Consider the following 12,921-nt stretch of genomic DNA (forward strand, 5'->3'; position numbering starts at 1 on the left):
TCCAGTTTATGTATGTGTGGCTAGAACTTGATGTTGATTGAGTCAGCCTCCCCTGTATTCATGTTTCCTATTCCCTATATATAGGCTCTAATGTTTTTGATCACAGGAGCTAATGTATATGGTTTGGGTTGGATAAGAAGGAATTTTGCTTGAAGAAAAATAAATCCCAAAGCACAAACTATATTAATGTTGCATTCAGTGGTGTCTCCTCATACTCATAAACTACATTTCCATTGGAAATTTAATGGCTTAGGAAGGGACAGATTTCATATGTGGAATGAAACTTTAGAAATGCTATTTATTGATAAAAAAAATACTTTGGCTCCAAAAAACAGTGTGTGATAGTTCTAAGGCTTTATAAACCTTGTTGACTTTGGAGATTAGTACATAAACTTTTTTAAGTTGGGAAGCCCCAAAATAAAACTTAGTTGTCAAGATTGGAGCAATGACCTTAAAAGAGATATTCAGACCATGAATAAGGATGATTCTATCCTGGCCAGAGGGACTGCCTTTACTTAAAACTATAAATTAAAAGAAGATATTTCCTTTTACCACTGGTTTAATATTCTGGAAGTTTCTATAAAGCTCTTATGGAGGTAATCAGCCCAGAAATCTGGAATAGCAGAGTTATTTCTTCTTGGGTTTTTGACTATAACTCTCTTAATGGTTTATAGCCCAGGAAAAGTCAAAAACCTATTCGGAAAACACTGACAAAGACTTAACAAGGAGACGGTCCTCCAGGCTGTCCACTAATGGGACGCACGAGATCCTAGATCCTGACTTGGTTGTATCAGATTTGGTTGATACAGTTAATACTGACCCTTTGCAAAACACATCATCCAGTACCAAGGAATCTGAAGAAGGTGAGTCAGTTTGTCCTAGAATTGTCTTGCTAGCTTGTCTGTCTAGTGAGAACCAATCTAAATCATTGTATACTACCTTCCACAAGTTTTAGATGGTGTTGAAATTAAGTTTTTGAATGGGTTGCAGTATTTCTTATACTGTTCTTCATTGGTGATTCAATAGACAAACTTTCTGTACATGTTTGTGATTGCTTTTACTTGTATATGTCTGAATGTTGGGTTGGAGGTATAGTACTTAGAGTCCTCTGTGTTTCTGGTACCATCTCTCTCCAGTGCTTCTGCCTTTTTGTCAACACTTCCAGAAAATCCTCTATTTGCTTTGATCTCCTATTGGACTTTTTCTTTGAGATGCTCATAGCTCTGGCTATATGTGCTGGAACCTGTGAATGTATTCTTTTGTGCTGTGAGGTAAATGGCTTCCTCTAAAAAGTCTCTAGATATCTTAGTCTGCTGTAGAACTTTTGGTTGATTATATATATATGTTCCCTAGGCTTTCTTTTTTTCTTCTAGGTCAGTTGAAATCTCCTTTGGAAGCTGGCCAGGTCTCATCTGCATTGACTTGCCACTCCTTTGGTGATGGATTGGGGGCTGCAGGCTTGGAGTTGAACTGCAAGTCAATGGGAGAAAACAGTATGAAGACAGAACCGACTTCTCCTCTTGCTGAGTTACAAGAGATTTCTACTGTGGCAGGTTCCTATTTAGTGTTAACTTAATCCTCTTCTACATATACTTTGGCTTCTGCTTTGATTGTGAATTTAAAGAAATGGACTTTTTTAATGCTGTTTTTTTCTACCTTATAATTTTAATGCTATATCCTTTTCATTTCTGATATTGTTAGTGTTCCCTCTCTTTTGATAAGTATAGCTAGAGATTTATGAATTTGTTGATGGTTTCAAAGAACCAATGTTTTACCTTAATTTCAGTCTTTTAAAAATACTATTGATTTCTCTTTTTTTATTTTTTATTTTTTTGGTTTTTAAAAAATTTCTGTTCTGATCTTATTTTTCTTCCTTTACATTTCCTAGAAACTTAGGTCATTGGTTTTAGATTTTCTTTTCCAGTATTAGCATTTAAAGTTAGAAATTTCTAATTAAGCACTGCTTTACCTACCTCCTACAAATTTTGATATGTTGTATTTTCATTTTCATTCAATTCAAGGTCTATTGTGATTTATTTGTTGATAATGGGTTACTTTGAAGTGTGTGGTTTCATTTCTAAGTATTGCAGTTTTTAAAGATACCTTATTACTGATTTGTAATGTAATTCCATTTTGGCCACAGAACTTACTTTGTAGGATTTCAGGCTTTTAAAATTTGTTGGGACTTATTTTATGGCTCAGCATATGATCTGTCTGGGTGAATGTTCCATATACACTTGAAGGAAAAAAATGTGTGTTCTGCTATTATATATCTGTTCTATATATGTCAATTAGGTCAAGGTGATTGATATTTTTCTAACGTATATCTTCATTGATTTTGTTTTTGTTTTTGTTTTTTTTTTTTTAAATCTAATTCTATCAGTTACCAAGAGAGGGATGTTAAAATCCTCTAACCATGATTGTGGATTTATTTGTCTATTTCTCCAAAGAATTCTGTCAGTTTTGCTTCCATGTATTTTGAAGTTTTGTTATTAGGGGCATAGACATTTATCATCGTTGTGTCCTCTGGATGAATTGTCCCCTTTGTAATGTGAAATATGCTATCTTTGGTAATAGGCTTTGACTTGAAGTCTGCCTTATGTGATACTACTACGGGTACTTTTGCTATCTTTTGCTTTCTGTATGCATGGTGTACCTATTGCTGCCACTTTTCTTTCAACATAACTGTGTCTTTAAATTCAAGGTGTGTCCTTTGTAGATAGTATGTACCTAGTTGGATTTTTTTTTAAATTTTTATTTATTTATGATAGTCACACACAGAGAGAGAGAGAGAGGCAGAGACATAGGCAGAGGGAGAAGCAGGTTCCATGCACCGGGAGCCCTACGTGGGATTCGATCCCGGGTCCCCAGGATCGCGCCCTGGGCCAAAGGCAGGCGCCAGACCGCTGCGCCACCCAGGGATCCCGGATTTTGGTTTTATCTGCAATGTGTAGTTTGTTTACATTAAATGTAATTATTGATATTGCTGCTTTTAGATCTACCAATTTACTTTTTGTTTTCTGTTTACCCTGTGTCTTGTTCTTTTCCATCTTTCCTGTTTTTTTAGGTTAATTGATTTCTTTTTTAAATTTCATTTTAATTTATCTATTAGCTGTACTTCTTAGCATTTGTTTTAGAGGTTACTGTACGGATTATGATATATATCCTTACCTTTTCACAGTTTACTTTTTTTTTTTTTAATTTTTATTTATTTGTGATAGTCACAGAGAGAGAGAGAGAATGAGGCAGAGACACAGGCAGAGGGAGAAGCAGGCTCCATGCACCGGGAGCCCGACGTGGGATTCGATCCCGGGTCTCCAGGATCGCGCCCTGGGCCAAAGGCAGGCGCCAAACCGCTGCGCCACCCAGGGATCCCCACAGTTTACTTTTAATATTGAACCACTTTATATAAAATGTGTAGCCCATTAATCCTTCCCTCTTTTATGTTCTACCTGTCTCATGATATATTTATATATGCTATAAACCCACAATACAGCCTAATAATTTTTGCTCTTGATAATTGTGTATTACAAAGATGAGGAAGACAAAAGAGGCTTTTTTTTTTTTTTTAAAGAGGCTTATGTATGTACATATTTACCATTTCCAGTTCTACATACCTTCCTGAAGATTTCTTTTCACCCTAAAAATTTTCCTGTAGTTTTTCTTATAGTGCAGGTTTCCTGGTGACAAATTCTCTGGTTTTTGTTTATCTGAACAACTTTATTTAACTTTCAATCTTTTTTTTTTTTTTTTTTAACTTTCAATCTTTTTTTAAAAGATTTTATTTATTCATGAGAGACACAGAGAGAGAGGCAGAGACATAGGCAGAGAGAGAAGCAGGCTCTGTGCAGGGAGTCTGATGTGGGACTCGATCCTGGGACTCCAGGATCATGCCCTGGGCCAAAGGCAGGCACTCAAACGCTGAGCCACCCTGGTGTCCCTAACTTTCAATCTTGAAGGATTATTTCCACTGGGTATAGAATGTTGGGTTTACAGGTTTGCTTTGTTTTGTTTTTCTGCTTAAGTACTATAAAGATGTTGTTCATGGTCCTCTGGCCTCAGTTTCTGAAGGCAAGTTATTGATCATTCATATTGTTTCTCTGTAATGTGTTATCTTTTTGGTTGCTTTTAGAATTTTTCTCTTTATCATTGCTTTTTGGCAGTTTGTCTATGGTGTGTGTGTGTGTGTGTGTGTGTGTGTGTGTGTGTGTGTGTGTTTTAACCTGTTTGGGAGTCACTGAGCTTGAATTTGAAAATCAATGTTTTTCTTCAAATTTCAACCATTATTTCTGTGAATATTTTTTGTGTCTTATTCTTTTGTCTTCCTTTTTTGGTGATTTCACGTTAGAATTAGGTTAGCCTATTTATTTATTTATTGCTTAAGATTTTATTTATTTATTTATTTATTTATTTATTTATTTATTTATTCATGAGAGACAGAGAGAGAGGCAGAGAAACACAGGCAGAGGGAGAAGCAGGCTCCCCATAGGAATCCCTATATGGGGGATCCCTGGGTGGCGCAGCGGTTTAGCGCCTGCCTTTGGCCCAGGGCGTGATCCTGGAGACCCAGGATCGAATCCCACGTCGGGCTCCCGGTGCATGGAGCCTGCTTCTCACTCTGCCTATGTCTCTGCCTCTTTCTCTCTCTCTCTCTCTGTGACTATCATAAATTAAAAAAAAAAAAAAAAAAAAGGAATCCCTATATGGGATTTGATCTCAGGATTCCCGGATCACACCCCAAGCTGAAGGCAGAAGCCCAACCGCTGAGCCCCCAGGCGTCCCTAGGTTAGCCCTTTTAATACTGGGCCACAGGTCACTAGGACTTGTTGACTTTTCTTTTTTACTTTTTCCCCCCTCTATTTCAGATTGAATAATGTCTATTTTCAAATTCTTTCTTTTCGCAATTCCAATCTGCTGTTAAGCTCATCTAGTGAATTTTTTATTTCTGATGTTTTTTAGTTCTAGAATTAATTCCCTTTTTTTCCTCTAGATTCTCTGGTGACACCTTGGAGTATGTATATTCATTATGAGCATAGTTTCAATAGTTGCTTTTAAGTCAGTGTCTACGAAATTCGACATCTGTTATCTTGAAGTTAATCTCCACTGATGGAATTTTCTCTTGCCCACAGATCACATTTTCCTTTTTCTTCATATGTCTAATATTTTGGATTGCATCCCTCCTGCACATGATGTCTGATATGTTGTAGAGCTTGGATTGTATATGTTCCTCCAAAGAATGTTAATTTCTTTGTTCGCAAAGGCAATTAATTTGGCTGAACTCAGATTCCAGATTCATTCTCCTCTGCAGTAGGCAGCAGCTGAAACCTCTGCTCAGTTCTTTTAGCTTTTGCTGGGCCGCTTGAAACTGTACATTCAAATCAGCCAGAGATTTAGGCAGAGTTTATATGAAGAAGTTGAGGCCATCCTTTTGTGGCTGTCTTCTTTTTAGGACTTTCTCCCTCATTTTCTAGCTGTTGTAGTTGCACTGAACTACTCTCTTATTTCTTCAACCAGTAAGATTAAAGGTTTCTTGAGTTTTAGCTACCAGTGTCACTGACTATATAGCCTGCCTTTAGGTGAAAAGCTTTAAAATATGGGAAACTTACTTAGTACCCTTCTCTTATTCCAAATATCCGACTCTTGTTTCTGCTTGCTTTTTGTTGCTCTTTAGTGCCTTTTCATATTTGGTTTATAATTTTTTTCCAGCTTATAATGGTTGTATGCAAAAGGGATGTTCCAATGTGAACTTTTCTTTTTTTTTTTTTTTTTTTTTTTCCAATGTGAACTTTTCTAACATGACTAAAAGAGAAAATGTTATGTACCAGACAGCTTAGGAATTTGTACACATTCATGACTACACTGAGGGATTTTTTTTTTCCTTTAAATAGTGATTGCTTATTGCATTAATAGCTACTTGGATGTAACATTTCTATAATATTATATTTGTGGTAAATGTTCAGAGTCCAGGATGGCGCTGAATATGAATAAATCTTGATCTTTGCCTTTTACAGTGAAGAATATCTAATCCACTTTTTTTGTGTGTATGTGTATTTATTTTATTTTCCTTCTTAAAAAGCAGTATGAAAGTAATAGATCTACTCATCATAAAGAATGTCAATATAAAGGTATTAGGAGTTAAAGTGAGAAGTGTCCTCTATCTTGCTCTTTCCCCTTGGGTAAACCTCTGTTACTGATTATTTTTCTTGATCCTTTTCTATATGTTTACATAGGTAGGGAAACAATTAAGATTTTTATTGTTTTTAAATGCAGTTGGATTAATTCTAGGCTTATTGTTCTCTGACTTAAGAGTCTTCTTGAGATCTATCTTTGTCAGTACACCTGTTTCATTCTTTTTAATGATTGAATGTTAGTGTCTTATAAGAATGTTCCATCATGTATTTAACCATTTCCCTTTTGATGGACATTTAGAGTGTTTTCTGAGCAGTCAGTATTTCAAACAATGATGCAGTGGTATTCCTTGAGCATATATTTTTGACCACTTGGTGAATAGCCCTTTGAGATAATTTTCTTTTAGTGTAATTGCTGGATTTGAAGGAATGCACTTTTTATTTTTATTATTATTATTTTATTTTTTAAATGATTTTATTTATTTATTCATGAGAGACAGAGAGAGAGAGAGGCAGAGACATAGGCAGAGGGTTGATCCCGGAATTCTGGGATCAGGCCCTGAGCGAAAGGCAGATGCTCAACCACTGAGCTACCCAGGTGTCCCGGAATGCACATTTTAAATGGCATTAAACAAATTACCCTCCAAAAGACCATTCCACTTAATATTGTGACCAAAAGTATGATAGAGCACATTTTTCCTTGTATCCTTGCTATCTACAGCTATCATTCATATTTTAAGTTATCTCAAAAAATGTTAACGTTTGGGCAGCCCGGGTGGCTCAGTGGTTTAGCCCTGCCTTCATTCCAGGGTGTGATCCTGGAGGCCCCAGGATCGAGTCCCACGTCAGGCTCCCTGCATGGAGCCTGCTTCTCCCCTTGCCTGTGTCTCTGCCTCTCTCTGTCTCTCATGAATAAATAAATTTGAAAAAAATGTTAATATTGGAAACAAGACTTCATTTTTTAAGTTATGTGGGGTTTTTATTTTTACTTATTTATTTATTTTAAAGATTATATTTATTTATTCATGAGAGACACAGAGAGAAAGCAGAGACATAGAGGGAGAAGCAGGCTCCGTGCAGAGCCCTGCATGGGACTCAATCTCTGAACTCTGGGATCACGCCCTGAGCCAAAGGCAGATGCTCAACTGCTAAGTCACCCAGGCGTCCCTATGTGGGTTTTTTTTTTTTCCTATGTGGGGTTTTTAAATGATATTGAGCAGTTTTTCATGTGTTTATAGAATATTTTTCATCTATTTTTCTTTGAATTTTCTTTGCTCACTTCCTGTAGGGTGGTTTTTACTATTGATTTGCCAGATTTTCTTTGTATACTATGGATACTGATCCTTTGTCTTTTATATACATTGTACTTTATTTTCTCTTGGTCTATCACTTGTCTTTTACTTTTATTTATTGTAATTTACAATACTGAAATTAAAAATTTTAAATCTAGGGACGTCTGGTTGGCTCAGCAGTTAAGCATCTGACTTTGGCCCAGGGCGTGATCCTGGAGTCCCAGGATGGAGTCCCACATCAGGCTCCTTGCATAGAGCCCGCTTCTCTCTCTGCTTGTGTCTCTGCCTCTCTCTCTCTCTCTGTCTCTCATGAATAAATAAATAAATATTTAAAAAATTTTAAATCTACTTTATTTTCCTTCAGTATTTAGGCAATATAGTTATTATCATAATATACATCCAATCAATATTATTACATATATATTTTACCAAAGTAAAAAAATCACATTAATTATTATATAAGCCACCCTTTAAAATTTTTCATGAAATCCAAAATGTTTCTCACTGATAGCTCATACTCCTAAGTTCTTAATCAACATTCATCTTTAAAAATTTCTTATTTTGTAAAGTTTGACTTAGGGAGAAGGGAATTAAGTGTAGGTAAACTCTGGCATCTCCTAGGCCTGAGGCCTAAGGGCTTGCAGGGTAGCTGCCTTCTGGAGTAAGGCAGGCTTAACAAGAGGAAGACATCGCCTTTTGGAGAATTTAGCCAGAAATGAGCTCTGGAATCAAATCTCATGAGGTTCTATTGATGACATGGTTTTGGACGTGGGAAGTGTTCCCTTGGTAAATATAGGTGGTCTGTAAACTCCCTTTCCAATGTGTGGATGGAGAGTATTGGCTCTGTTATTCTCAAAGTAGAGCTTCTTATGTATGTATGTATGAGCCCAGAGGGAAAATGAAGCTTGAGATTTATGGGTTGCGCATTGTTCCCTGGAGAAGAATATGATGAGAAGTTCCTTTAGTGAGAGACTTGGGGAAATAGTAAAGGTTGAATGGAAATTGTTTTTCTGCAGTTAGGGCAGGAAAGGTGGGAAGAGATTTTGCTGACGTGGATATGAAAGCTTCGATTGCACATCTTTTTTTGCTCAGTTGGAACACCCTAAGAACCTGCTGAGTACCAGGCACTGTGCTAAAATAAGTAGTGTCACTGATACAAAATCATTAATACTTTGTGCCTGCCTGGAAGACCATCTTAAGAGACATGACATTTAAGCTGAATCTTGATGAATGAATAAGTACTATCCCATGAGTGATAGATGGGCGTTATGTATTTCCAGCAGAGGGAACAATATAAGCAAAGGTGTAGCACATTTCCTATTATGTTATTTCATTGGAGAGAAGGTAGTCAATTGAATATTTGATGAATTTGTATTTTGACACTGCATACTTATAACTTTAATTTTAGCTATCATGTAATCTGTACATTTATATCCTCATTTGTGTTGTACTAAATCTAAGTCTAATTTATATATTTAACAATGAATATAAGATTTGAAAATCTTTACTTCTAGAAGGGCAAATTCCAAATATTAGGAATAATTTAAATTATAAATAGAAAATTTTACTTTGTTAAAAAGTGAACGACATTTAAATAGTTTTGTTTTTAACAGGACCATTTATAAGACTGACAACATAATGAGTGTATGTCATCAGAATTGCATACTTCTATTTGGATAATTTCAACTTGGGAGGGATGGATTATTTTAAGCCTCTTGTTAAGCCTGCCTTAGTCCAGTTTGGGACTTGGACTTATGACCCTGAGATCAAGAGTCAGACGTCTAACTGACTGAGTCACCCAGATGCTCCAGGGGGATTCTTGACCACACCCATGTGGTTAACATTAATGCTATAGGAGAGCAGCAAATCTTCACTCCTGGCTCCTCCATGGCGCCTTAGGTTGGTCTTTTGTCCCACTGGGTCCAGAGTGTTATGCCTCAGTCTTGCGGGCCCTTTTTGGGTGTAAACGATCTCCCTTTTCTTTCTCTCTCTTTCTTTTCTCTCTCTTTCTTTTCTCTCTCTTTTCTTTTCTTTTCTTTTCTTTTCTTTCTTTCTTTCTTTTCTTTCCTTTTCTTTTCTTTCTTTTCTTCTTTTCTTTTCTTTTCTTTTCTTTTCTTTTCTTTTCTTTTCTTCTTCTTCCTTCCTTCCTTCCTTCCTTCCTTCCTTCCTTCCTTCCTTCCTTCCTTCCTTCCTTCTTTCTTTTTTATGATTTTACTTATTTGCTTGACAGAGAGAGAGCACAAGCACAAACAGGGGGAGTAGCAGAGGGAGAGGGAGAAGCAGGCTCCCCACCAAGCAGGGAGCCCAATGTGGGGCTTGATCCCAGGACCTTGGGATCATGACCTGAGCCAAAGACAGATGCTTAACCCACTGAGCCACCCAGGCACCCCTGATCTACCTTTTCTTGCTGAGCCTTCTGTCAGGGGGAGGGCTCTTCTCCTCCCAACTTACTTTTCTGTCAGAGAAAAGTAATGGAGAAATGGACTTGATGTACAAATGAGGTGGAATTTAATCTCAGAACTTGACTGTTTTGATGTGGAGAGCTCTAGATGACAGCCATGTCCTTATATTTCAGCAGAATAAGCTCTTAAATTATATTGTCACAAGGGTGGTATTATGTTAGACATCCCTTGAAATTGATCATGAACTGTTGTTCCTACATCACTGTAAAATAGGCTATACACATGAGAGAAGTGAGGAGACTAGGCTAGAGGCTAAATCCAGTGCTTCTTTTGAATTTTACATATTTTGTGGAGTTATGAGTTCTTTCCAAAACACACACACACATACAGTTTCTATCGTGTCAGTTAATTTAGATGTTTTTCTGGTTTGTGGAGAGGACAGAAATAAGGTAAAGGGAGGGTAGGAGACATGAGCTTTGGGAAGGGATGATGGTAAGATTTCATGTCTTCTTTTGCTTCTTCAGGTTACACACAGGATTTTGTGAGGAATAATTTTGAAACCACTGCAACTAACTAAAGCACTGACCCATTTTTCTAAGCGAGTTTATAGCAATGGTAGAAGTCAAATAACCTTGAATTTGAGCTAGGAAGAGTAAGTGCTCTAAGCTATTTGCTTTGAAAACTTAGAAACCAGAGGAGAATATAGTTGAAATTCTTCTACTTGGGTAGGCATTTGTTGAGCAATTCTTCTACTTGGTAGGCATTTGTTGTAAAATAAAATTATTAGAGTGGATGCCTTTAGAAGTTCAGAGATTTCAGATTATTCTCTAAATCTGGGCCCAACCTTGGCTAGTCACAGATTACCAGAGCTTTATGAAAATGGGCTGTAGTCCATTCGTTTGTTTTAGTCGACAAATATTTAGTGCCATTTAAGTGCCAGACTATTCTAACCATGGTTTAGATTCAAATTGTGGTTTAGATTCTAACCCACAGTCTTGATATGTTGTCAGTTATAAAATGACCAGGAAGTTATTTGTCACTAAAGTATTGAATGTTTACGAATGCTTTGCTTGTGAGTTAACCAGGCATGTTTTAGAGTAATGCCTATAATAGTTTTTGTAAATGATTTATTTTAAAATTAATCAGATCCTCTTTAATGTAATGCCTACAGTAGTTTAGCTTTCATGCACTTGTGTTCTCCATGTCATCTTGAGTAGGAGAGTCCTAGGGTTATAGCCATTGTAGTCTGGGAAATTATAAGTGTCTATGGTTTGCCATCAGGCATTTATGTACTGGTAGAGAATTGCTTGAGAATTCATTGTTCTAGGGCTAGAAAAATGAGATGTCTGGTCAGTGTTCTAGGTCTTTCTGTCTAGGGGAAGTGATAAGACTGCAGGTGCCTGTAATATAAGAGTAATAAATACTTAAAATTATGGGGTAGAATACTGGTGATAATAGCATATGCTTGCCACATGAAAGTTGAACTCAGGACTCACTTCTTGAGCCCTTACTATATGCCCAGGAGCTCTGTACTCTGTTGAGTATACAGAGATGAATGGGGCACTCTTGTTCTTAGTGTTCATTAAATGCTATTTGAATCTGACTCTGGGAGAGAGGTGATGTTTAGGTTGGTGGTTTGGAGGCAGGGGTAGAGGAAGGTGGTACTTTCACAGGGCCTTGAAGGATGAGTAGCAATTTGGCATTTAGAGATGGAAGCAGAGCAGCGTCAACTGCATAATCATAGAGTCTTTTCTGAGACTGTTAGGTGTGCTTTCTGACTTAATTGCAGGCTTTCTGTACGGTTAAGGCTGAGCAGATAAGTTACTGCCAAACTAAGGTCAGTTGCTTTAAAGAGTTGATGAGACTAGTGACAATGCCTCATTCTCAGATAGGAAGGATAGCCCTGAAGTGTTCATCTGGATCTCTCTGTTGGTAAGGTTGCTTTCCTCCTACTTAGTTATTATTCTTAGGCCTTAAGGTATTTTAAAGTATTTTTTTCTGAATTATTTGAAAATAAATTACAGACTTCTACTTCAAAATATTTTGGTGTATATTTATTTCTTATATTACCATAATATAATTATCAAAATCAGGACCTTATTCAAGCTTGAGCAGAGATTTTGTTGGTACCTTTTACTTTATTTATGGAAGTGATCTTGTCTTTTCAGTATACTCTTTTTTGATAACTTGCTTTTTTATGTTCATGAATTTGAAAAGAAGTCCAGAGAAGTACAAGAATAATAAAACCAACATTCATGTCTCCAAAAGCCCAGAACTGTTGATATTTGTTCATGCATGCAACAGGTCCTTACAGTAGCCTGCAGTGACCCTGCTTCTTCTGGCCACCTGTTATCTCTCCTCACTCTCTCCTTCTGCTGACTCTGTTCCAGCCTCATGGCTTCCTTGCTATCCTGCGGACACAGCAGGTGTGCTCTTATCTGTGGGCTTGTCTTTGTCACACTTTTACTGAATACCTTTTACACCTGACCAGAGCAAATAGATCCATTGGAAGACTTGTTTCATCAGTTCAGTAGTGGGTAATATTGAATTAATTTGGTCTTTCATTCAATTACTTCAAGTAAATCAAGTCAATTACTCGACCATTTCTTATGTACCAAAACTTTTAATTTTATTTTTTAAAAGATTCTATTTATTCATTCATGAGAGACACAGAGAAAGTGGCAGAGACAGGCAGAGGGAGAAGCAGGCTCCTCGCAGGAAGCCCTATGTGGGACTTGATCCCAGGATTCTGGGATCATGCTCTGAGCCTAAGGCAGACGCTTAATCGCTGAGCCACCCAGGTGTGCCTGTACCAAAATTTTGATGGGGAGAAAGGAAAGCTGGAAAAGGTTAAGAACAGACAGAAAGTTGAATAACCGATCACTTTCACCTCAGGAAGACACTTACTTGTAAGAATGGACTGTCCTTGGAGCACCTGGGTGGCTCAGTGGTTGAGCATCTGCCTTTGGCTCAGGTTGTGATCCCAGGGTCCTGGAATCGAGTCCCACATTGGGCTCTCTGTGGGGAGCCTGCTTCTCCCTCTGCCTATGAATCTGCCTCTCTTTTGTGTCTCTCATGAATAAATAAATAAAATCTTTA

General features: G+C 37.2%; 1 protein-coding gene across 7 annotated transcripts in view; it reads left to right on the forward strand.

Annotated features, from left to right (window-relative positions):
* PHF20 (PHD finger protein 20) overlaps positions 1–12,921 on the forward strand; it is a 145,215-nt gene that overhangs the window by 80,176 nt on the left and 52,118 nt on the right. For 5 of the 7 annotated variants that reach the window (XM_035705931.2, XM_025469908.3, XM_049100463.1 and 2 more), the window contains 2 exons: positions 675–863; positions 1,374–1,553. In XM_035705931.2, the coding sequence (XP_035561824.1) occupies positions 675–863; positions 1,374–1,553 (369 nt within the window). The remainder of the gene's footprint in view (positions 1–674; positions 864–1,373; positions 1,554–12,921) is intronic. The other 2 variants (XM_049100464.1, XM_049100465.1) reach the window with 1 other exon arrangement.

Source organism: Canis lupus, chromosome 24 (assembly GCF_003254725.2).
Source record: "Canis lupus dingo isolate Sandy chromosome 24, ASM325472v2, whole genome shotgun sequence".
Classification (NCBI taxonomy): domain Eukaryota; kingdom Metazoa; phylum Chordata; class Mammalia; order Carnivora; family Canidae; genus Canis; species Canis lupus.